The sequence below is a fragment of the Seriola aureovittata genome, chromosome 23 (assembly GCF_021018895.1).
Source record: "Seriola aureovittata isolate HTS-2021-v1 ecotype China chromosome 23, ASM2101889v1, whole genome shotgun sequence".
Classification (NCBI taxonomy): domain Eukaryota; kingdom Metazoa; phylum Chordata; class Actinopteri; order Carangiformes; family Carangidae; genus Seriola; species Seriola aureovittata.
The window spans coordinates 8,911,828-8,937,220 of NC_079386.1; the positions used below are offsets into that span (position 1 = coordinate 8,911,828).

A 25,393-nucleotide genomic window follows, 5' to 3' on the forward strand; every position below is an offset into this window, starting at 1 on the left:
AGAAATGGAAACTTACTTGGCTAAATGGCTAATGGACTAAATCTTATCAAGTTAGAATACACAACGTGACTGTAACCGGAGTCTCTAATTGGATTTGACTGTGCAGTGTGACAGTGAGAAACAAAGAAAAGAGGACAGGACAGACAAAAAACAAGTAAATGCAAGCTTACCTGGTTAGCTGGGAGAAAAAGGGCATGTTAGTGTTGTGTGGTGCATTTTTTCTTTTGAGGTTTCTGAGAAGGACCTACCACGTAAAACAGTGAGTCTGGTGGTAGCGCTCGTCTCTCCAACACTGTTGGAGGCGACGCATTCATATATGGCTTCATCTCGTGGCGTGCGCAATGGCTGAATTCTTAGCACTGAACCAGAGCCGTCATCGAACTCAATCACCTGCAGGTGCGAGAGACAGGATATGTTAAAGGAGATTTTTTTGTTCACAATGGGTGAGGGACCTTCAGCAGAGAAAAAAAAAACACATAAAGAACAATAAAACAAAACTATTGAGGACATTTGGCTAACAACACTGATGGTGACTGACACAAGGTGCTTCCTATGACATAAACAGAAGTTGCTGCCTACCTTTGCATTGAACCCTAGTGATTTTGTGTTGATTTGTGGATATTGTGGTTATATTCTAAACAAGTGCAAAGAGTAACATCAGGATCTGTGCTGTATTTGAATGCTTATACAGTGGATAATATGTAAGTACTGAGCATATTTGCTTTTTTATTTTTTATTTTTAGCTTAATTGTCGTAGACATGTACTAGATCCATTTGTCATGTGTTCACATGTGCTGTCTTCTAGTACATGAACTAGATCTGATGTGTAATTTAACTTTGTGCATTAATTGGTAAAATAATTGATGCGGCTGACTAACTTTAAGAATGGGGAAAGTTACCTTGATCAAAAATTTTTTTCTCGGATATCGGCTTGTGGAGTAAAATTTAAATCTGAATATGTCCCACTCTTAAAGTTAACACACTATCCCTTGAAAAATGCATCACACTGGATTGTGTCAATGGGACAGAAACAAGCACAAACAGTTAAAGGTGGCTTGATAAACGGTTACGGACAGTTGTACCATGGGGTGAGATAGTGGTACAAAAGACAGGACCGACTGTATTGGATGAACGACACATAAAATGCTCACAAACAGGTGTTTGTCGTAGCTTATTCAGCTATTTTTGCATGCTACATGTTGTATACTCACTGAGTTTAGAAAGCCCTGTGTCATAACTCAATCTCTTTTAAGCATAGAGGTAGATTTCAATAAAGATAGGCCTGAGACCTCTGCTTCACACACACTCGTACACACCACCACACACACACACAAACATACACACACGCACAATCACACAGAGGCCTAGGAACATTTTTAAAGTTCACAATATATCTGTGCAGGTGTTAGTTGACAGTAAACTTCAACATTTCATTGGCCAAGCTACAGCGGTGTTGGCATTCAAGCTGACAGCAGGTGATGAAAAAACAGCCTCCTTTTTTAGTCAAAGCTGAAGAGCGAATTAGAAAGGAAGTTGCGAGCGTTCGAAAAGGAAATGGGTTTTTGTTAGAAGATGAGGCTGCAGTACATGATTGAATGGGTAAGGAATGGTGGCAGCCAGAAAGCCCAGTGAGGCAACGAGTGAATGAAAATTAGTGTGTTAGCATTCACCACAACGTGCAATGCAAACGCGATGAACTCTGATAAGATTAGATTTCTGTGGGCATGAGAAGCAAATAAGAGGCGGGAAGAGGTCTCCAAGCTCTGTTAAGCCATTGCCACTGTGCAGTAGCAAGCAAATATGGCATCTCAAGCAGAGGAAAAAAAAGAAAGTGACACCATTATAGTCCCGAGGAGTGACACAGAAATTAATAGAAATCTTATCAGTGTTCTGCGATGATGTTATTTCTCATGGGTATTGAGCCCAAGTGCAGATTAAAGCTGACCAGAAATCAAAGCTTCAGCCAAAATAAGGAGGGTAGGACATGCATTTAGATAAAGATGCCACGAAGCAAAAGGATATTGCGACGTGAAAGTGCTACTTCCCCCTTCGCTTTGCATAAAGCTGGCAAATGTGGCATGATGCTAATGTAGGTATCTGGGTCACACCACAAGTTTTTTTTTTTCTTCTTCCATCCAATTGCTCTTTTCTTGTCTTTTAATTAATTACAAATCTGTCTCACGATTTTTTGTATACTTGCTCATTAAAACTCATGCATCTTTAAAAGGCTGGCCAGCATGATTATTAGAGCCTGCTAATGCATGGTGGCATGTCAGGGCGAAAAGCAAATGAGCGAGGCTTGGCGCAATGGATTATGTGCAGGCAGAGCCAAAAGCAGTGCTGAGGCATTCTCATTTTGTCGAGCATTTTACATCAGAACAATAGACCTAATACCTCAAATCTCTGGTTGCTGACTTTCTTCCCCTTCTTGTTCCACACAATCTTCGGCCGTGGATCTCCTGTAGCTTGGCAGATGAAGGATGCCACGCCTCCTTGCACGCCTGTTTGGTCATTGGGGGTTCTTAAAAACTTTGGTGGTGCTGGAGAGAGACAGAAACAGAATAAAAGATAACAAAAATAGTTAGTGAGCAAGCTAAGCATTGCAGACAGAGCAATTAATCTCTCTTATCAAGCCACACGCTAGAAAGTAACAAAGTTGCAGATTTCAGCATGTGGCTGTTAAGAGGATTGTCTTGGAGGTCAAGACAAGAGATTGTACTGACTTTATTGTGCGAGTGGAAACAGATGATCAGTAGCTGAGATCAGAAGTAAAAGGACAGAGGTCTTGGGAGCAGAATGTACAAAGCATTTTATCTTGACCCTGGAAGTCTTTCTAAAGAACTCTGAAATCTCCCTGAAGAATATTCAGTGATAAACAGGCTGGCTTTTAGGGATGAATTCTTTCTGGCAAATTTGTTGGAATTTTGTGCTAAGAAAAAAGAGGTAAAGGTTAATGGTTGAGAGGGGGAGAAAAAGATAATATAACTGATGGATTTGTTCTGAAATGTGGCAAGTTTTGGTTTTGGTGTCAGTTGTTTAGACTGAAAATGAGAAGTGGTTGGGTCGAAGCTGCAGACCTCTCTTTTAAAAAAAAAAAAAAGAAAAAAAGAAAGTGTCTTCCCTCTGTGACAGTAACAAGTGTTATTGTGGTCACTGTCATATTGTCAGGAGAAAATCAGTAAATGTATACTGGGGTACAGAAACTGTTCATATACAAGTTATTTTGTTCACACAGCCTTCAAAGAAGGCTGTGAACGAAATTCAAATTTTTAACCGTTATGCTTTGTAATATGTAATTAGGTATTTCAATTGCTAGTGAGAAAAAGACTTTGAAATTTTACTGGATGGAAAAAATGTTTAAAGTGATGGGGAAAAAAAGTTTAGATCACTCAGTACCTTCTTATAATTTTCTTAACTTTCTTATAAGGACAATTGTGTCTGAACCTGGACCTTACGTGTCATTCAACATAGAAGGCATCTATTTTAACAAGCTGTTACCCATCACATTGTTCACATGCTGTGCCACTGGCACAGGCCAACAGTTTCTGAAAAACAGGAGCTTTTCGGTTCAGTAGCAGAAAACACTTAATCTCCAGAAGACCACAATTGGAGCAGTGGTTGTACCCCACGTAAATGGGACACGCACCTGATAAGGTCCTTGCAATGCTCTGATTGGTGATGTAAGCATTCTGTTGCTCCTAATTGGTCCCTCAATTCAGCACAACAAGTCAAGTGTAAAGGCAGTGAGGATAAAAATGCTAAAAATGCTGGGGAGTGGAGGTGAGGGAATAGCAGAGTGGAACAGTGTTTGCTTTGTGTGGATGGCATGGACGTTCCCTTCTACTGTGATGATTTCACAACACTTTACAATAGCATTTGTTCAGCCTGTGATCTCCACATCAGGGAAGAACTCTGCATCCCCGTTTCTTCAGTTTCCTGCAGTTTGAATTTTAGAGTAACAATTTGTTAACTAAAATTACTCCCCAATATAATTCAGTCTTTTAACTTTTTAACTCAATTCCAAGAATTGAGCTCTGTTTTGCCTTTTTTCCCCTCTAGGACAATCAGTTCCTGCACACGAGCTGACGTTTCTATTACATTTGCCAAAAATCAAATGATCACATGAAAGTGATTAGTAATCAAAGGAACCCGTCTCTTCCTGATGAGATTTTGATTGTGAGATTTACATTCCAGCTTTATCGTGATGATCAAGGCTTATAATTTCAGTAGCAATAATGTCATAGTGCTAAGTCAGACCCCCCTAGTGTTTTCCTCTGAAGCTTGAGTGCCAGCTTCAGCGGGAGGTGTAGCTCCATCTGTCCCCCTGCGGAGCAACTGTTTGCCTTTTATCAATCACTTCAGCAGGCCATTAGTGGCCACACAGCTGCAGTAATGCCAACCGTCTGAATCACCTCATCTGTGTGTGTGAGAATGTGTGATTGTGCTTGTTCGCGTGCCTGCCTGTGTGCAGGCTGACTCCCCCTCCCAGATTTTACTGCCCAGTAGCAGTGGCGGCAGCACTGTGAGCGAGGGACAAATTAACCTGCAGGATTCGTGGAGAGGTGACATAAGATGTGTGGTCAGCAATCAAAAGGGCGAACAGATAAACAGGCAAGCAGCTGGGCTTCCACTGGGCAAATGAGTCTGGGAAATCACCTGATTGCCTCATGACATGCACAGTTTTGTGCACATACACACATTAACACACACACACACACACACACACACACACACAATTCCTAGTATCTCTCTCGTTCACCGTCTGACAGCTCCGACAGGTGGGCAGCAGAGTTGACACTGTGTAATTTGTACACGGCAAAAAGCACCATTATATCTGCATTTGCACCTTATCTCATTGACTTGGCTGGGGTGTGGTGCACATTGGCATCCAGCCAAGAAGGTGCTGATGGGTAATTGATATGCTATTGGGGCTGTTTTCGCTCCGGGGCCATCCATTACGGCTCAGTGCGTCTCCCGGCGCCGGCTGTGATTGACTGCTACGACATGTACAGGAGATCAGCACTGGAGGTGAGGGGAAGGAGGTGGATTGGGGGTGGGGGGGTGGGATTCATCGCACAATGTGGAGTGATTGAGGCGTGACATGGAGGTAATGGTGTTTTCACAGACATGGCCGCTGATATCACCATCATACCCCCATTTTAGGTCTGCCGCTGACAAACATCCATTTTGGTAGACTCCTCGTATGGCTTCAGGTAGACAGAGACTGATTGAAACCTTGGTTTTCTCAGAACAGTGCCATGACTAGCACCTTGACAACAACTAAAAGATACGGTCTATGAACAAACATTGTGCAAACTCATTCACTACAAAGAAACCTTTCACCATGAAGCTGTGATTTTTGTTGGCAAATCTACCAAAGTCTTTGTCTTTTACAGCATCATGCCATCACAACAGTAAATTGCTTGTCTGATTGGGAATTGTTTACCCATTGATCATGTTATTTTTCTCATGAAAATATTTTAATTAACATGGAAAGTAAAGATGCACTATTCACTAAATCATACACACTGAATCTGAACCACCCATTAAAAGCTCTTGTTACATCTGCTGCATGTTGGCATCTCCTTTGAGAGGTAACCGTAATCTGCATGAATTAATACAGTGGCTAGGCACCTCTTAATCCACTGCTAAACTGTTGCCAGAAAACAAATGAGAAGTGTAAAGCCTGTCACAAGCTAAAAGGTTAGTGACATGGGCCTGTGCCTGCTCTCCCTTGAGGTCATTATGTAACCTTTTTCCTATTTGCTGCCACTGCAAAGGAAGAAGCTCTCCATAGCATCCCACTGGTCTGTTTTTCATGGATCAATGCCATGCTAATAATTGGCAGACTGAAAGCCTTTACTGTTCTCAAGAACACCCATCTCCACAGGGATGAGGGGGCAGACTGTAATTGTATATTTTTTAATGGATAGACATATATGGAAATGGAAGTTTTCAACAATGTGGGTGGTACAAATACAGATCCTGAAAGTTATTGCTGTGCTACTACTGTATCCTTATCACTTTGGCCCTTTTTGAGTTCTTATTCTTTTTTAAGCATTTAAATAAAGTTGTCGAATGAATCAATCAAATACCATTATATCACTGCGCAACATTGTACTGGTCCATGATCAGCCTCTTGCACATGCAGCCGTTCTGCTAGTTAGCTAGACTTGTTACATTCAGGATCAGGGCCATAACCGAATAAATGTGCGATATCATTACAATATCAGAAGGTAAAAAAGTAAGTGTTTAAGGTCAGGCAGTTGTGTTTTTGGACTTCTACTGAAAAAGAAAAACCCAATGAAATCTCCAGGCACACCTCTATTACGTATGTCAAAGACAGAATTGTCCAACACAAAGCCAATGATACCGGACCTAAGAGGAGCAGGGAAATGGCTGTTGGCCTACACACTGCTGTGCTACACTGGGCCTCAATAAAGCTGCTGTGGTCAAGGTCTGTTTGGAGAGGCAGCATCATGACACACACTAATTAAAAAAACTACAAGGTTTTCACCTTGACTTTGCATACCCATGTTTTGGTATTTGTTTGGTTGAATCATTGGTGAATTAAAAGCCTCTGCTATGTAGAGAGTGTTGTTTGAGTACCTGTCGCAGGGCCAGATTAAGTCAAGTGGACTGCATGTAACTGCATGCTGGGGCTAATGATATATTTTTTTCTGTCGTCATTCTGAACTGAAAGGACACTTGGGTTCAGAGCATCTTGCGGATCTGCATTCATTACAAGTTTGTTTGATATTGGCTTAACTCACAGCCAAACATTGCATTTAAAAACTGTTCTCAAGGAGATCAGAGTCTGGGTTTCATTCATAATGGCCAAAACATTTCAAGTCATCAGGACTCTGCCATAGACTAAAGTTTGATCTGCCAAGCCATTAAAGAGTATGAATCAAAGAGTGGAGAGAAGAACATTAATAAACCGACTTTCAGTTGGAACCTCTATTCGGCACAGACACCAGTCCAAGACGGCTCGGTTTTCACAATTATACTGACTGACATATTCAATTTCATTTGCATGAAAGGGGCCATTTCCTCTCTGAATCTTTAACTTGCAGGGTGAGGTGGGGTTGTGGAGGGCGATAATTAATCCTAACACATTGGGTGTCACTCTGCAAATACCCTGCTCCATTTTGGACATACGGGTGGAAGAAAAGAGCATTTAAAGATGCCATTAACCTCATTCAACATCTTTAAATCCCCAGCATATCAATTCTATGATATTGATGAATTGTCACAATGGCAGCAAGTGGCACAAATTGGACTGAAAGGGTGGCTAATGTTGGGAGAGGGCAAAAGTGTTGCATCTAGTATAGTGCAGGTGCCATGGACATTTGACTTTATGGAATCCTTTAAGTATTCTGAAAGTCCATTGCAGAAATATCATTATCATAGTATTTGAATAAAGAAAAGTACAGAGAGATGGTTTTGTTGGTGATTGTCAATGCAGTTGTGTATGTGTGGTTTATAAAGCAACACCCTCTCTATGGATTAATTAACTGTCTATACACTGTTCAGAAACATCTGACCCCATGCCAAAAAGAAAACAGACTGTAGTTCTGCAGACACACAAACACAGAGATAAACAATGCAAAAAAAATATGAGGAAAAAAGAGAGAGAAGATAAACCACACATACCAATCAATGGAACAAACACGAGCATAAACCATTTTCTTGGGGCACTACACAGCTCTCTATCTGCAGCATTATGATAAAAATTTGTCTTTTGTAATGCAGAGGAAACAAACTCCACATTGTATGTGCTCACAAAGGGTCTAGGCAGAAAGACAGAAAAGGAATTGGAGCTTAATTAGAACTGTTGGCTGATTTGCATTGCATGCTCATCGGTAATCTTGCCTTAAATGGAAACTGAAATTCTTATTGCAATTAGTGATTACTTGAAAAGGGATATGGCCCCCGAATGATTGTTAATTACTGGATCAGGAATAGTACATTAATTCACTGCAGAGGTTTTAATGCAGTGCAATGATGGGGACCCGCTCTTCCATCAATATTGTGCTGCTTGTCACACATAATGAAGTTCATAATACAAGCCTTCTCCCACACTGCTCCCCCTTCCCAACTGCTTAAATGTGCTCTCTAAGCAAAATTCATAAGTCATTATGTAAAACTAATTCAATAGAATATACAAGAATGCAGCTTAATGACACATTAATACTGAGACTGCATATGGATAGTAGGGCTGCAGGTCCATTTTATGATCGGGTCAGGGTCTCTTATTTGGCTCATAAGCTGCAGAGAGTCTCCCTTGAATAAATAAATGCATTTCATCACTTAACAACATTGCTTCAAAGGCAGGAAAACTACAGCATTCATTATAATGCACAACTCACCAGTGTATTCTCCTTGCCAAATATTCAGCCCAATGACTAAGGTTGCAAAAATCATATTCCAAAGGGACTTTCTTAACCCCAGTCAATGTGTATTACTCATGCTCAGTGGCACTGCAATGCAAGGTCTCAGCTTCTGGCTATAGCTCTGCAGGAGTTAGGCCACTTTTGCACAGACAACAGCAACAGCTTCAAAAAGAATGGTTAATGCTCCTGTCCCACATTCAATGCACTGACAGATTCTCTGACAAGACGGGAGGATGGGGAGAAAAAGGCTCTAGAGGTGCACAAGTACAACCTATCATGCACATGTGCACGCATTCTCAGCCACACAGTCCCACGGGTGTTAGAATATTCTCGCTGGATGGAGGGAACATTGCAAATGGGCGAACAACATTAATAAATTGGAGAGTGTGGGACAATAGAAAATTCTGGAAGGTTCCATTAAATAAATATAAAGGGTTATTTATGGAACAGTGCTGAGCTTCTTAGCCTGTGTTTCATGGGATAAGATGGAAGCTGAAAGGCTTCCTTATTCAATTATCATTGTAGATTCATAAAGGCAAAAACCTTTCAGATCTCCAATGGCAGCTACATCAGTGATATGGTCTCTTCAGTGGTTTATTACAATGTTTGCAGAGGAAAACTTGTACCCTCTCTACCTCTCTCTCTCTCTTCCTGTGTCTGTCTCTCTACCAGACACGCACACGCACGCACACACACACACACACACACACACACACACACACCAACCAGCGACCGCCATCTCCCACGGGACACATTAGCGAGGTAGAAGGATCCAGTTTGTCACTTAATAAAACGGCCCACTCAAACAGATGGCTTTGTTCAAACGGCCCCCAACGCTTTAAAAGCTGGAACTGAATCGTTGCTGTGGCAAATCAGACACATGAAAGCCCACCTCCCTTTGCGGTGGAAACCAAACAGAAGGAAACATATAAATATTGAATTGCGCCACTGTTGGCGCAAGACCGTGCGCCCGAGGGTAAAAAAAAAAAAAAAAAAAAACTGAAAAGAAGGGGGAATTAGGTGGAAAACACTAGACCCTCCTGTCGGAAATTCTGAACATCTGGGCTGAGGTTGTCAAACGCTGATGCAAAATAATACAGAGGCTTTACTTTCAATAAGACTTCATTTTCATCTCCTCTCATTCATTACTTGTTCATTTGTGTATGAATACACAAATCTGGAGCCAATTCGTGTGTGACCATTTGAGGAAAAAACAGTCGAGCAAGAAGTATGAAATTTGGATTTGTTTGTCTTGTTTGTTTTTCCTCCAACGTCTGGAAAAAAGAAAGAACACAGATAAGTAATTCTAATTGTGCAGGCTTACTCTGTTTGGTAGTCAGCACAGTCTATTTGCAAAAAGTTAATTATCTGATAGGATAGGCAGTGGCAGCCACTAACACAGAAAGCCATTCGTTCATTCTGTTATCCACTCAGCAATGGAACGATTTATTAAATGGCAGTGCTGCAGCAAAATGGCCAGTAGTTATCATGCTGGGGCTGCACAGACTTGAAAAGATGTTAAAAATGGCAGAAGTGATAAACAGTCTTTGGCCATGTCAGCTTACTGCCAATGTAATGACGTGTAGATACTAAGAGAACATGATTTTGTATGATTCTCATGCTTCTACCACACATGTGACGTCCATGTTATGTGAGATTGATAAGAAAATATCACCATGACAGCACGTGCAGATGACAATCTCCAAAGCTGCCAGCGTTCCGCTACATGTATTATAAATCAAAAGATACGAATGGGAAAAGTGGAATGGAAAATCAAATAAGCAACATATTCAACTTGTTCTATTCACCATGCTTGGGCCTGTCCTATTTCTTTATAGCATAAACTTCACTTAATTGTCTTTGCCCTCAACCACGGAGCGGAAAAGCTTGCCTCATATTTGTCTCAGTAGGAGCAGAGATGGATTATGTAGCAAATCATTCCAGGGATTCGACATTGTATATTTAAACAGACTCTAATTTTATGGATAAGTAGTGCCAAGCCATTTCCGATAGATGCCAGTTGTCAGGCCATAAGAAGTGACACATTCCCTGCACTGTTTTCTCAGGCGCTCACAGGCAAACTAGCTCATGCTCCAGCAATCCTGCTTGATGACAACTGGCTTCCTTTCAGCAGCTCAGATATCCTGCAAAAGTTCCTAAGTTCAGTAAACCAGGTTACACCTAAATCAAGCTTTTTTGGGAAAAATAAATTGTCCTTTAATTCTAATTTTTCCACGTCTACTGTACATCCAAACATCCGAATTAAAATGCAGTTTGCCAGAACCCCAGAAAGAGGAATATGTCTGCGCAGTTTTCTTTGCCACCAGCTGTAGTCATGGCTATCCTCAAAACAAAATCCTATTACAAAGAATATGCAGGGGAGGTACCTCACTCAAGGACCAAAGTGACCTTTCACAGGCCACTAATTTTATGCAGCAGTGAAGGAAAGTATTGCATATAAAAGAGGAAGAAAAATGGTAGTAATTGAAACATTTTTTCAGTAAAAATCACCTTTTCCTTTTTGAAGCCAATAATGAGTTAGAGTAGCATAGAGACATTCTGGAAACTCTCAATGACACACTACTATTCAGTAGAAGTCAGATCAGTATTCTACAGCTTTGACACTATACATGAAGCTGCTAACTTTAAATGCTGGATAAACAGATACAAATGCAGTAATTATATATGTTTAATGACTGAAGCGGTACAGTAGCGTAATTTCCTAATCACAATGCGCATATACACTCTCTGCTCATAATGCTGTCGATTCACAATTTGCCAGCTGCTCCCTGGTTAATGTGATTTTGTTAAAGTCAAAGTTTCATAAAAGCATTAATTAATAAGAATTAAATTATTTTTTGTGGTCAAAATATTGCCTCTCAGCTACTGCATTTGATATAATATAAGTCAAAATGCCACATAATTGTCACAATTAATTACATTTAAATTATTATTCTCATTGTCAGTCTTTTAATTATATTTTAATTAGTTTGTTTTACATTAAATGAGTGACATGCAATACTGCAGGATAACACATTAGCTGTGTATTAGTGGGTTGTTTTTGTCAACTACACATTATTAATATGTCTCCAACTAAACCACATGCAGTAAATCTAAGTTGAGGTCTTTGAATTCTTAATTGCAAACCCCTGAAGAAAACAGTTCAGTTTGTGTGTGGCTATGTCTTTGAAGAGCTACAGATGGGAAACAAATGAGGGCGGGTGGTATCGGGGTCAGACTGGCGTATGGGGGTTTTCACTTGGAAACAAACAATGCAGTGTCACCCCAGGAGCAAAAAACAACAACCCTCAGGGGACATAATTAAAATAATCCAGTGAAATTAAGTGCTTCAGATCACTTTTGAAAGGTTCTTTCTTGATGTGTGTGGATGTGGGGATGATTCATCGGGAGATGAGTAGAAGTGTATCGAGGATGACTGTGTTAGTGCTGTGTCTGTTTACAGTGTGTGGGTGTTTCTAGATACTCTGGCTTTTGAGACACATTTTAAGGTGTATTCATTATATGCATTAACCTGTAAAGAAATGTTCCATAGCATCACATAGCTGATGCCAAGAGCTTTAACTTTTTTTTGAAAATAGGCTCAACTTTCCATTGAAATCCATATTTTAGTTATATAAACTAAAATACAATTGCATTAACCTTGGAAATAATATCAGACTGAAAATCTGTCAAAACTACAGATGGCTATTTGGATTGCTATATGAGAGGCAACTCACAACTCAAAAGCTGATGGCTTCATGAAAATCTTAGTTATTATGAAGTATATAAAAAAGTACTGCTCAGAATTCATGTATAGTATATATTTCCAGCTGTGTTTCCATGAGCAATTTAATTGAATATTGTGTCATTTCACAGAGGCTACATGGAAAAAAAGGGGGTAGATCTCTAAAGATGAGGATCCTCTTTAGGGTACAAGGCTGTTGGTGGCCTTTGGACTGATGGAGTTTATTACGCTTCTCTTCTTAGTCTTTTTCACCCATTGCCAAACTGAGCCTCAGTTGACAGAGTGAGAGTGTACACAAAGGCGTTGGCCTCAAGTGCAAATGTTTGCCAGCAGTAATGGGCTCTAGTCCACCGGGCACGTAAATGTGTGTGGTTCTTATGTGTGTATTAAGTGTATGTATATAAGCATGTGAAATGTGAAGAGAAACACTGTACATACAACATTTAATTGTGGGTCTAGACATTGCACTTGTGTATTTGTGAGGGGAAAGTGTCGTACTGATCATAAATTTGCTAGTGAAGGAACAAATTTCCCTGTAAAAATATAAAGACCTATTGATCTACAATTCCTTTTTCACAGTTGCCTGGATTATTCTAAAAGCACAACTGTGAGTAATGGCTGAGGCTATTGGTTTTTAATGTGGAGTAGTGAAACTGTGAGGGAGAGAGTAAAAAGCCAATGACATTGTCACAAAATGCCACAAGGTACTATTGTCCTCAGTAAGTAATGACTTCATCCGTTTTCTCACATAGATTAAAGGTTAAATAGTAAGACAGCACATTGACTCGGCATGATTGTTAACTTCATGAATATTCTACGAAATCTAGTGCACTTAAGCACATAAAGTGAACACAATGTGACTGATTTTTCAACTTGAGGAGAGTCAAACTGATAGAGAGGTAGTCGTAACTAGTTGTGAAATAAGTGTGCTTTGTTATCAGAATAATAACACAAATAGAACTCAAATAAGGTTATAAAGTCAAGTTTGCAAACTCTATCCACAAATTACCTAGATGAACACAGCCTTCTTCATGCGAGGACAACCTTAATGTGGTATGTAGATTAGTTTCTGTGAACACTTACCTGTAACTCTATCTAAAAAAGTCCCTACATCACTTCAACATATTGTACATCTTGTGGAGTCAGAAATTGTCTGTTTTATCCACGTATTCATCCCATCCCATCCCATTTTGTATAGTAATGATCGTACATTAGGAAATTGATATTATTACAATATAACTTGAATGAACATGAATCCCATCCAATGTGGTACATTTTTACCATTGAGAATCCCATAAAGGAAGTTAATACAGTACAGAAAAAAGCAGCATAATGTACTTTAGTGAAAACTAAAATAAATTTACAATTTCACCATGATTATGGTTTAACGTAAAGGGATTTTAAATCCTACATCTGTGTAATGAATTGGTTAATAGCAGAAGATTTAAGTTTATAGGAGAGTTCTCCTTGATGTGTTTTTGGAGCAGATACTTTGACTCTGGAGCATGTAAGGTGAATCTGCTGTCATTAATCATTCCACAGGTGCAGGAGCATTGTCAGAACCCATACGTCCCTTTGCCATTTCAACCTGAGAGGAAAGTGGAATGGTAGGGAGGCAACAGGGTGGGGGTAGGGAGGGTTGGGTGAACACGTCCATAAAAAACAATTTCCCTTCCCCTTCTTCTTCTACACTGAATTTGTCAGGAGGGGGAACCAAGTCCAGATTAATTAGATTCCATTTTGTGGTCATCTTCGTTTTTTCCTCCTTCCATGACTCTTTTCTTTTTCTTTGTGTTGCCTACAGTCCTTACAGCCATCCCGGCACCATTTATCACGTTGCCATCTCGACAGTGCCTTCCCCCTTCCTTGCTGGGAAGCCATTAGAGCATCTCTGCATCGTGGCAGCCAGATTGCATTCCGGTCCCCACTCGCGACATTTATCATCTTTTGTCCTAACTTTTTATCTGCCCCTGCCCTGTGTGAAGCCCTATCTGCAATGCCCACTATAATGAAACTCTAGGAGGTGAAGCTCAAGTAAATAACCTAATTAAACCTAGCAAACAGGGACAAAGGTGAAAAATGCACAAAAGGCCTTTTGTGAGAATGCCAGTGGAGGAACACTCACAGATGGTAGTGAGGAAGTCGAAGCAGTGATGTGGCACAATGCCCATACCACCTTCTCATCTCAGTATTTATAGTACTCCTAGTGGTTCTGTTGTTTTGTCCAAAGATGTCCTCTTTACGTGATTTGGAACAACATAATATGACAGTTTATATTTATTCTGACAAAGCACTGATTATACATCAAGAAAAGAGCAATGTAAGAAAATTAATACTACGACAGGGAAATATCTCTGTGATAAGGCCCAAACATTGAATAATGGACACTAAGAGAAAATCTATTCTTCCTTCTCACTCCCTTTCAGTCCTTTCTAATTCTTAAGCAAAAGTAGAGCCAACTCTGATTGGTCTCATTAGGGACAAAATGAAGAATGCCAAGCGTCATAATTATCGGCACAGCGCTGCAAACAGTATCGAGTCGATACAGCAAAATGTCAGGAGGGCATTAGTGGCCAATTATTAATCCATATCAAGCTGGGGTGGACAATTTAATTATCATCTAATCGATATTTCCAGATCTTGTACAGATGTAGAGCAGTGACCGGGTGGATAGATCTGCTTTCTGAGAAGCCCTGTGTAGGGACAAAAAAAAAAAGAGGCAGCTGGGAGCAGTATCAGGGCTGCAGTAAACAGGAACGTGCTTGTCTGCATGCATGACCAAGGGCACACTCTACAGCTTCCTGAAGTGATGGACACCAGCTCCGCTGTAACTGAATACATTATGGCAAGTATAAAAGAGCCAGATACTGTGCCTAAGCTGAAAAACTTTCTTCTCTCCTGTAGTTAAAAAATTTCCTGGGGACCCAGGAGTGCCTCGGATGCACTAGATGTTTTAGTCCCAGTGTGTGGCTACTTTGACTTTGATTTTTGCTCATTAACTGGCTCAAACCCAAATTTTGTTCTCTTTTTGTAACGCTGTCACCATAAGCAACCTTGACCAAAGATATGATTCTCTGCTCATTATAACCCGGTGCTTCTTGAACTTTGTCATTTACTTGCAAGCTTCAGAAAGCCAGTGCATGATGCAGGAGTGGTGTATTGATGAAATGGGGCTACAAAAAGATGCAGTTATTTGTGTAGCTTTTATTAGCAACTTGCTGTAATATTCTATCATTGGCAGTAATATTGCTTACTTTCAGTTGGTACTCTCTCTGTTCTCAATGCAGCCTGAATAATTACACTCATTGTACCTGAAACAAACTATCTCAAATAATGTCAGTCAAGCCTTTGTGTGAGTGATGAAACAAAATGAATGCTGTGTAACGGGCCCTTGTGGATTTCAAAGACGCCACACAAAGAGGCATGGGAAAACAAAAGTGGCTGTCTTCCATGAGATAGCAGTCATCTTGAGATAAGAATACCCTCTCATGATTCTGTTTTGCTTTTTTGTTTGCTATTATTGTGACTCCCATCTCCATCCCTGAATCACTTTAGTCACTATGCATCCAATTGATTACTACTAAATCGCCTGGACCTGGGTTATTTTCACTGCTTATTGCCTTACTGTGTGTTGCAATGGATTACGATTTTAACAGAAGATTGCATTTTCAGCTCAGTTTTTCCTATCCAGAGCACAGTATAGACCTGCATTATTCTTCAATTTTTTCCCCAATAATGCTTCAGTTTGCATTTGCTATAATAATAATAATGATGATGATGATGCGAACGACACCACCAGCCAATAGTAAAACAACCAAAGTGCTTCCCGTCGTGCACACAAATAAAAACTCTTAATTCATGTAGCCTTGCAATGTTGACTCCCCGCTTTGATGGAAGTTGGTTGAAGTTAAATTTAATGACTAATACTTTCTAGATAAAAGTTGACATTTTTCATTGTGTGTGACAAGAGACTTGAAATAAGATCAAAATGTGACATTCAATCCCAACTGCAATCTCTTTAATCTGTTTACCTTTGACTTTCATTACCAAATTTCAGATCCTTAAAAAAGGGTTGAGATCATTTCATAAGATGTCAGGAACCTAATCATATCTGTAGGATTAAAGTTGTAGGCTCCAGGATTACTTTTTGGAAATTATCTTTGAGCTCTGGAAAAAAAAAAAGAAAAAAAGATGAGTTGTGACTAAGCAGTGAAGAAACATAAAAGAAACCCCTGGAACCCATATTAGCTTTGCCTTTCCTTCATTTGTATCACCTCATCTGGTTTGAATGCCTTTGAAAGTCAGTCCATCCATTCTTGTAGTTAATCTCCATCTAAGCTCTTTCTCTCCCATGTTTCACTGTCTTTTCTATCTACTTACAACTAATCTGTCAGTGTCGCATAGTGTATTGAGATTCCAGGTCTATGGCAGTATACACACTGATTGTTGGTCATATTTTGATTGTGTTCATTTATTTTATTTTCGAGGTGTCTTATCAATAACTGTGACTGTCTTCTCTTTCATTTGTATACTATAAATGTAGCACATTACTGAGGCAGACATCATGGAATACTTATTTTTAGCATAGGTCAAAGTGGATTTTCAAGACCATCTGATCAGTGGTGCTCTTTGGCAGTAATGGAGAATGAAAGCATATTATTACAGATATGCCATATTGTCCATCTCTTGTTCCATTAGGTGTTCAGTGTGTGTGTGGAGAACAGTACTATTTTTAGACATATATATACTTCTCAAACTATGGATTTATATACAACCATGCATTGCTGCTACCGCTAGCATACATGCTGTATGCCTGAGGATCACGTCACTTAGTGTATGTGGGATTGTGTAGAATAAAATGGATGTACTTGCATGTGCACACAGGTTTGTGTACACTATCCACACATGCAAAATTATTATTATTATTATTATTATTCAACATACAAATCTCTTAAATCATAATGATTTTAATTTGTTGTCATTATCTTCTGATCTATGTGCATTTCAAAGCAAATCCATTGCTTGAGAATGAGATTTGAGATAAACCTGTATTTGATGCAGGATGAGAGCAATTTGTAGTAACAGCAGTCTCCCGAACACTTACAAGTATCTTATCTAATCATGTTTAACCAGGCCATTCAGTAGCCCTTTGCACCTGGTAACTGAGTAATGTCTCTTGGGCGTTTCCATTCGCTTCCCACTGGAGTTGGCCTAATTTGACCAAAGACACAAATAAGGCTGTCCCCGTGGGATTTAATGGCAAAACTACAGCTTATCCTTTCCGTGGACATCTCTCCTTGAATAATCACAACGGGGGAAAAGAGCAGCCAATTACATTGCTCGGTGTAATGAGAGGCAACAGATCATGCGGTGTGAAATTTCTGTCTTACCCAGGCAGTGGCACGAAGGAGAGTGACAGACTGAGAAGGAATCTCTGTGAGACTCTCTGATCATGTGTTAATTTTTCCCCTCTCTGAAGGGCATGAGGAAAAGAGTAGGAAAATCTTATTTGGAAGGTGTACTTAAAGAAATCCATGTAGGCATAAATCCTGACATCATCAAGTCTACTCAAAAGCCTTCTTCCCTCTTTCCCCCACGCCAACATCTGCACTCTCTTGAACTAACTATCAGACTGAGGGAGAAATAAAAGTGCGGAGATGAGTAGAATAACAGAGGACTGCATAAGGAGTGAATAAGATCAGTCCTAAAAAGACAAAAATCTTGTGATGAAATATGCCGGACTGCGTGTTCACCTTCACAGCGTCTTTAAGATTCGAAGGGAGGGAGGAAAACCAGATAAGGTATTGCCTTTTGAGGCAAATGACCACTCCATCCCGAATTCTGCTGTCTCAGTTCCTGTCTGTTGTACATTAATTATCTACACTTAACTTGAAATATCCTTCATCATGACTCAAGTGATGGAGGGGATTGTGGTAATTAATTAGTTGATGAGAGGATGATGAATGACATGAAAGATGGTACCAAGGGAGTATTAAAGCTAAGGAGAAACAGACTGTTCATGGATGTTATGATGGATGCTGTATAAACACCTCGTAAATGTCCAGGGACCCTTCAGTAACTGTGTGTGTATGTGGGAGAATGCATATTCCATGTTCCACGGTGTGATGGGATGGGCACTTAGAGAGCTGCACCATTAGAAACAAGGGCTTGGCTCAGTATCAACTGGAAAAGCCTATGGGTCTGGCTGTGGCGTGAGAGCACTTTCACCTCTCAACGGAGGCTTTCATTCTCATTTGCCATAACTAATACACCACACTAAAGCTGTGTGTCACAATAAATCTCGGCTCCTCAAATGGCATGACTCACTTGATGGCACAGAGAAGCCAAAGAGGGAGCGAGCATAAGTTGCAGAGTGTGTGAGAGTAAGTGCGCAAGAGAGTGAGTTAATGAGTGAGCGAGCAAGCAAACAAACAAGTGAGAGGGCGGAGTGACAGAGAAGAGTGACAGATGTAGTGTGTGAGAGAGTGTTAGGTGAGAAAGACAGCTCTCCAAAGACGGACTTTGAGCACTCACTCCATCACTCCGCCGAATGTAAATCAGCTGTGACAAGAGGAGCTTAGGGCATAAAGATTCCCAATCGGCATCAGCATTGGAGAGTGCTGTAGGTAAGAAGGTGGGGTTGTAAGCTTTCTCGCTGGGATTGAGAGATTGCCCTGAAGCACTCCATGGAGATGAATGGTTTAGTCCATTAACCCCACTGCAGAATCTCAACATACCCCACAGGCACACAAATGTGCTGTGCTGAGATCAGTGCAATGTGTCGCACTCTTAAGACCCCTGGTGTGAGACCAAAGCTCTGGCCCAGGGCCAGGTGTTAACCACACACGCACAACCACACACACTCACAGATGCATAAATTCAGAGGTAGCAAGGGTTCAAAAACACTTTTATAATGGAACAGTTACGTACTATAAAAGTGCACAAAAACACACTCCCTCCCTCCAAACATGCAGAGCAGAGAGGTAGGATTTTACTCCCTCAAACAAAGTGATGCATTCAGCAATATCCAGGTGGCTCTTATATTTTCAGGAAGATAATGAATTAATAGAAAAAAAAAAAATAATGCTGGCTCTGTCATACTGTACATCTGTCTCTTAGCTCTATAGTTTTAAATTCACTGGTTTTACTTGTGGTATATAGAATACAGACTCACACTGTATCTAAGCGAATGCCATGTGCTTAAGATAGACAGTATGTTTAAAAACCACACAGTGCTGATACTCACTAAAACTGTAATCATGGGTCTGCTTTACTAAGCAAAATCTTACTCTGCAAAATTGATTAATAAGCCATGAAGGTATTGCAGGCAAAGTCATGCTTTAGCCGAACCTGCAGTAAATGACCATTTATTCTGGGATACCTGTGTGCAGAACGTGCTTAATGAGTCAATCCACAGTCGGGAGATAAATCAGCCACCACTGCAAGAAAGCACTACAGACAATTCCCAGTCATTTTGACTTATATTCTAAATCATCATCTCTGACCATACTGTCTGTTTGTATGACTTCCCTATCTTAGGTACATAGGTATAGGCATGTGTAGATGATACGTCCTCTCGCTCTTTGTCGTACACTGCGGTAAAACATCATCAGTGCAGCGAACTCTGATGTATTTCAGACTTGACTGGTCCAGTAATCCCATTGCTGCAGCTACAGCATCAATCTATTAATTGCACTGTCACTGTGGCAATGTCATGAAACACCTGCATTGTTATACAGTTCACTGGCATAGCGTATGGATGGTGATCAGATTTAGTACATATGCCAGCAAGGCTAGAATCATGCCAAGAGTAAGCCCGGCAGATGCAAAACAGCTGGCATTGTGCTCAGCTCACCGGCTGATCCCAGCTTCAAAGGCATGCTACAAGGTACCCTTTGTGTGAGAATGTGCGTGTGAGAGAGAGAGAGACAGTGTAAGTATAGAAACCTAGTCTGGTGCAGTGTTAACATGACCGTCTATTGTTTTTCCGGCGCTTTAAATGCTCATACGACAGATAAGAAGGTGCCAGGCTGGGTGAAATCCATACCCTTTCACAGTATGATAGATCCAGTCATTCAATGTGGAGGTATTCAAATATATGGATTTAGAGAAAGGATTCTGCGATTTTGTTGATTGCTAGTCCAGTGGATTTACACTTCGGTTTATATGGTGCTTTTTGTCTTGTCACTATTCCCACCCTAAGATATGAATGGTACAGAATGGTTAAATTACCCCACCATTTTCAAGTCAATGTGTCTTGGAGACATAAGTGCACTTAGATATAGCATTAGTGGCTTGGGGCTAGCCTTTAATTACCTGCATCTGGGCCTGTACTAAATCTCCATATTGTATGTGATTATCGTCTTTTCTTGTGTGGAGTGGGAGGGTCAGGACTGTGGTGAAAATTGCTTGGCTTTTGTGCGATACTGTGGTCTAAGTGCAAGGCAAAATGACTGCAATCCATAGATGAAGCTAATGGCCTTAAATAACACACTTGAGTGTAGTTGCCAGAGAAATCGGCATTCATGGAGTTAATCATGGGCCTGATACAACCTTTAGACATAATTGCACAGCACATTGTTGACATGGAGTTGGTTCATGCATTCTCAGCCAAAGAAAATGATAATGACTTCTTACTCATTTCGTTCAACCTGCAAGCAAGAAGCATCTTGCATGGCGCTGATAACATTGTTTTATCTCAGATTCCCAGTCTTGTCAGAAGGTCTTCATCCAAACAACTAGATGGTAATTAAGTGCTGGCACACTCAGCCGAAGGTGTTTTCACCATATTTATTTGAAGTGTGAACATGATGCGTACTGTCTCCTCTCTGTAGATGTTGATGCTGGTTTTAAAGATGTACTGTACTAAGGCACATTTTGAAATGAACGAGTGGAGCCAACAATGAGATTTCCACTTGAGCAGTGTCCGGCAGAATGATAAATGAGGTGGTAGACTGTGGGAGGGGATTGCAGTGATTTAAAAGTTGGATCAAAACAGCTACGAGTTCTGCTCAACTCTTGCTTTAATGTCATTTTCTGTGGATACACAAACACGTAAGGTATGTGTTTATTTGTGTGTCTAATTCAATGTGTACCAGGCAGTGTGTGGGGGGGATGTAGGCTGCAGCGCTTAAGAGTACATAGTGTATGTTCATGTGTGTGCATGTACTTGAAATTTGTGTGTGTGTGTGTGTGTGTGTGTGTGTGGTTTGTATGTTAGCACTGTGTGGGTATGAGTGTAAAAGGGAATGGAATAGACTCAATTTAAATCAAATTAGCATGCAGGCAAATTAAGCAGAGGGATTTAATTTGAGCTGTTGTAAAAATGCTAATTCCAGTACAGCCCGGAAGCCCATATGCAAATACAACACTATTTTACAATAATTCATATTAGGCCAGGCATGCATAAAACACACATATTACAGCCTGATGTCATCTGGGGAATAGAGTATCATTAGCTTTTGGACTTGCTACAAGGTGATCCTGTTGAGGGGGTATGTGTGCGTGCGTGTGCATGTATTTGGGATGTATGTATCAACAGTGTAGCTGCTCTATTGCGTTTCATGATAACATTATCGTGTTCATAGGAATGGCAGTGTGTCTGTGTGTGTGTGTGTGTGTGTGTGTGTGTGCATGTGCATGCTTACGTATACTTTTCCATTCCAGCATGCCTCTCCCTGATTGTTTTTTTTTTGTTTTGTACCAATATCCAAAAACCATCAGAGATCGTATTTATGATCATCTGCATTCCAATCCCAAAATATTAGATCCAGATGGCAGATGCTGTTTGATTGTAACAGAGCAATACACACTCTTGGATCATAAAGGTATAACTTGCCTCTGCATATCTTACAGTGAAAAAATGGAAAAAAAAAAGAGAGTTCAATTTTAACTCAGTGACAGAAGAGAGAAAAACTTCTGATTATTGAACAAACATTCAAATGTGACTGTCTTTAAGTAGAGTAATTGTGCCCCCGCCCTACCCCATCGTGCTGTTTTCGCACTGCAATGGCTCAAAAAAGTGCTGCATCAAGAGACGACTTGCTGCTTTTTTTCTCATGTGGTTTATGTTTACTGGCTCCAAAAAGGATTGCACATACATTAAATGCCTGTGGATGCTGTGAGCGAGTGCATGTGTGTGAATGCGTCTGTATATACAGCTGCCTGTAAATATGCGTAAGTGAGAGAAAATAGGTTTGGGTGTTAACATCTCAATGTTTGGAGAGGCTGGAGGAGCCTGTCGATACACATTTGACGTGTTAAAGAGAAGCGTGCTGGTGCGCTGGGATTCGCCATGCCATCAAGCAGCAATGGGAGAAATCAATTAAAACACTATTGAGCCCAGGGTTTGACATGGTCCAGCACAGTGTGTGGTATTGCAGGGGAAGAAGTGCTTTTACATTGCTTTTCCCTACAGATGTAAATCAGCACATTGTCGATCAACATACATTTTTAATTGTATTTTTGATATGTATTTGGCCATAAAAAAAGTCCCACATTAGTGAGCAATTTTTCACTTTTGTAGTTCAGCTCTGGTAATGTACCTCAATCAATAAAGGTTGATGAATGTATACTGTAGCTCAATCATAAAATGAGGCCTGTGGGAAACATCCCAGTCACACACATTGTGAGACACTTTCTAACTTCTAACACCAGGTTTGCTTTTGCCTTACATCTATGTCGGGCTTGTGAAACAAAATCTATCGTGTTAACGAACAGCCAAGTTATTTAGTGCCGTTTTCCCACACCAAAGTTTTAGCCTGCTTCATCCCTGCCCAGGTGGAGATGTTAAATGCTTCCAGCACTCCTCTCATCTTCCGACGCCTCCTCTCTGTATTACTGTTCAGCAAAAAACACAGAGGAATTGTTTGTTGCCTCCCTGCTCTCTCTTGCGCGCTGTCCCCTTGGCTCACCAGGGACAATTATGCCCCTCTTTCAAGCTATTGCCAAGCCCAATTTGCCACACAAATTAAATGGGCTGCATTTGAAGAGCGAGGGGGACAGGGTGAAGGAGAAAACGAGAGAGAGCAACAGAGAGAGAAGGCCAAAGACAAAACAATGACAGAGTGAAAACAAACCAACAGACCAAACAGAGAAACACAGCTACACAATCCTTTTAAGATGATTTTTGAATCCATTATGTTCCTCCCAGCTACATACAGCTCTCATTTGGAAACATTTGCAGAGGGAGCACATTTGGTAGCAATTCATTTAATACATTAACAAAAATGTGTGTTTATTAGGGGCCCTGATTGGCATTTTTCTTGAGAGGGGGCTGCAGTGTCCACTGTGTGGGGTAGCGAGTAGGACTGGCTCCGAGGATCGTGCCATCTGTTGAGCAGGCCGACTCAGCCATTTTCTGCTCTCGCATGTCTCATATCCTCCACCATATCCACAGCCGGAGGCTAGCTCACACCCAAATGGATCCAGAGTGCCAACAGAGGGCAGCTTTCCCTTCGGAAATGCAGTTGGATTTTGGTGCCGAGGGGTTAGTCTGGAGCGGACGAAATTGAGTGGAGGTCTTTTTAGTCCTCAGTGCACACCACATATTGGGAGAGAACCCCAGAGTGTCTGGGCTGCTTATGCATATGCAGCGGCACAGTAGAGGAAATTAAGGAGCTTCTGAGTCGCTGGAAGGGGCTATTGCACTGCTTCCAAACAGCAAGGGGAGAAGGTGGGGAGAAGACAAAGACACAGGCGGAAAAGCAGTGAAAAGAAAAAGCCCAAATAAGAAATGAGGAGAAAATTGGCAAGAGAGTGATTAGCAAGAAAAACAATAGAAGGGAGTTGGGAAGGGGAGGAACAAACACGTGCATTTGGGAGATCAGGGAGTGCAGGAGCAGAATGGAGCAAAGATAAATCCCAGGGCAAATATGCAAGGTCTAAAGTGGTTCTGGCTATGAACAGGTACTTGGTATCGTACCTTGACTACAGACAGGACATGCACCTAATCCCAACCCCCCCACTCCACCCAACCCCCCAAGTCATTAACATACAGCCACTGTGGCTACCTCATGGTAAGTTTGTTTTGGCTTTGAAATGATGAACCAGCACAGCTGTCTAAGTAGAGTATGGGGTAACAGCAGCTGCTAACAGCCAGACAGCTAAAGGAAGGGAATTAATGGGGGGTTTTGGGATGATGGTGAGCACAGAGGCGTCAAGATTTGGGGGCTGCTGACTGCACTTGTGCAGGTCTCTGTTACAGTTGTACTCAAATGTGACTGTGGAATGTCTGGACATGCGAGAGTGGAAGTCTTGTCAAGACAGCTGTCTGAAGGAAGGTTTTGGCAATAGTATGTTTTTTTTTTTCCCTCATCAAATGCTGTTATGTAAATTCACACTAGAGTGTGGAAGATGAGAGTTTCTGCAAAGATAGCTACTAAAGAGCCCCCTCAATGCTAACGTTTATCGACCGTTAATGCCGTTTTGGGAAGGTCCCGTAATTAAATTGTGTCAATAAATCCTGGAGCTGCACATAAAACGGAGGATAAATGGAGAATACATTCCTCCATTTGCCTCTCCCCCGCTGTGAGACATATGTGGCGAGTGGAAGAGAACAAAAACAAAACACATTTGAACAGATTGCAGGGAACATTTCTCAAGCACAAAGTTGAAAATCTCACCCATCAATTTCACTTTGCGTGGCTCTGTTGTATATGACCTTGGGTGAATGATCCCTTCATTCAGAGATATTCAGCTGAACTGAGGGGATTTCAGTCGGTGGAAAGGGAGCAATAAAACTTTTATTCATCCCTCTGTGACTCCAGAGGCTAATGATTCATGGATCTTAGTGTAAAAAAAAAAAAAGAGAGGGTGGCAGAGGGGGGATGCTGTGGTGCAGGACCAGAGCTCAATGAGGTTTGAAAACTGTTGTCACACATCAATGGGCAGGTGTCTGATGTCAAGTAACTCAATTCCAATGACTTCTCATCATGAGATTCTTGGCTGAGGCTTGAGCATTTCTGGTTCACATGATAGTTTCTGCGGCAGAAAAAAAGCTGTTGGAAAATAAGGACTTGAACACATTTTTATATTTTTATGAGCTGAAGAGATGGATCATTGTAAAATATAGGGGTGTGTGTGTGTGTGTGGGGGGGGGGGGGGGGGGGTGTGCGCGTGTGTGCACGCATCCTGAGGTGTGTGTGAGAGGGAGAAACACAAAATGACACTAAGATTACTACTTGCCAACAGCCTTGACTGATGCGGGACCACAACTGGCATATTAGTTGTGATGTCATAAAATCATGCTCGT

General features: G+C 40.9%; 1 protein-coding gene across 30 annotated transcripts in view; it reads right to left on the reverse strand.

The window, feature by feature from the left end:
- LOC130164064 (receptor-type tyrosine-protein phosphatase delta-like) overlaps positions 1 to 25,393 on the reverse strand; it is a 355,849-nt gene that overhangs the window by 70,046 nt on the left and 260,410 nt on the right. For all 30 annotated transcript variants that reach the window (XM_056368470.1, XM_056368468.1, XM_056368467.1 and 27 more), the window contains 2 exons: positions 2,395 to 2,540; positions 249 to 390 (listed from right to left, as the gene is read on the reverse strand). In XM_056368470.1, the coding sequence (XP_056224445.1) occupies positions 249 to 390; positions 2,395 to 2,540 (288 nt within the window). The remainder of the gene's footprint in view (positions 1 to 248; positions 391 to 2,394; positions 2,541 to 25,393) is intronic.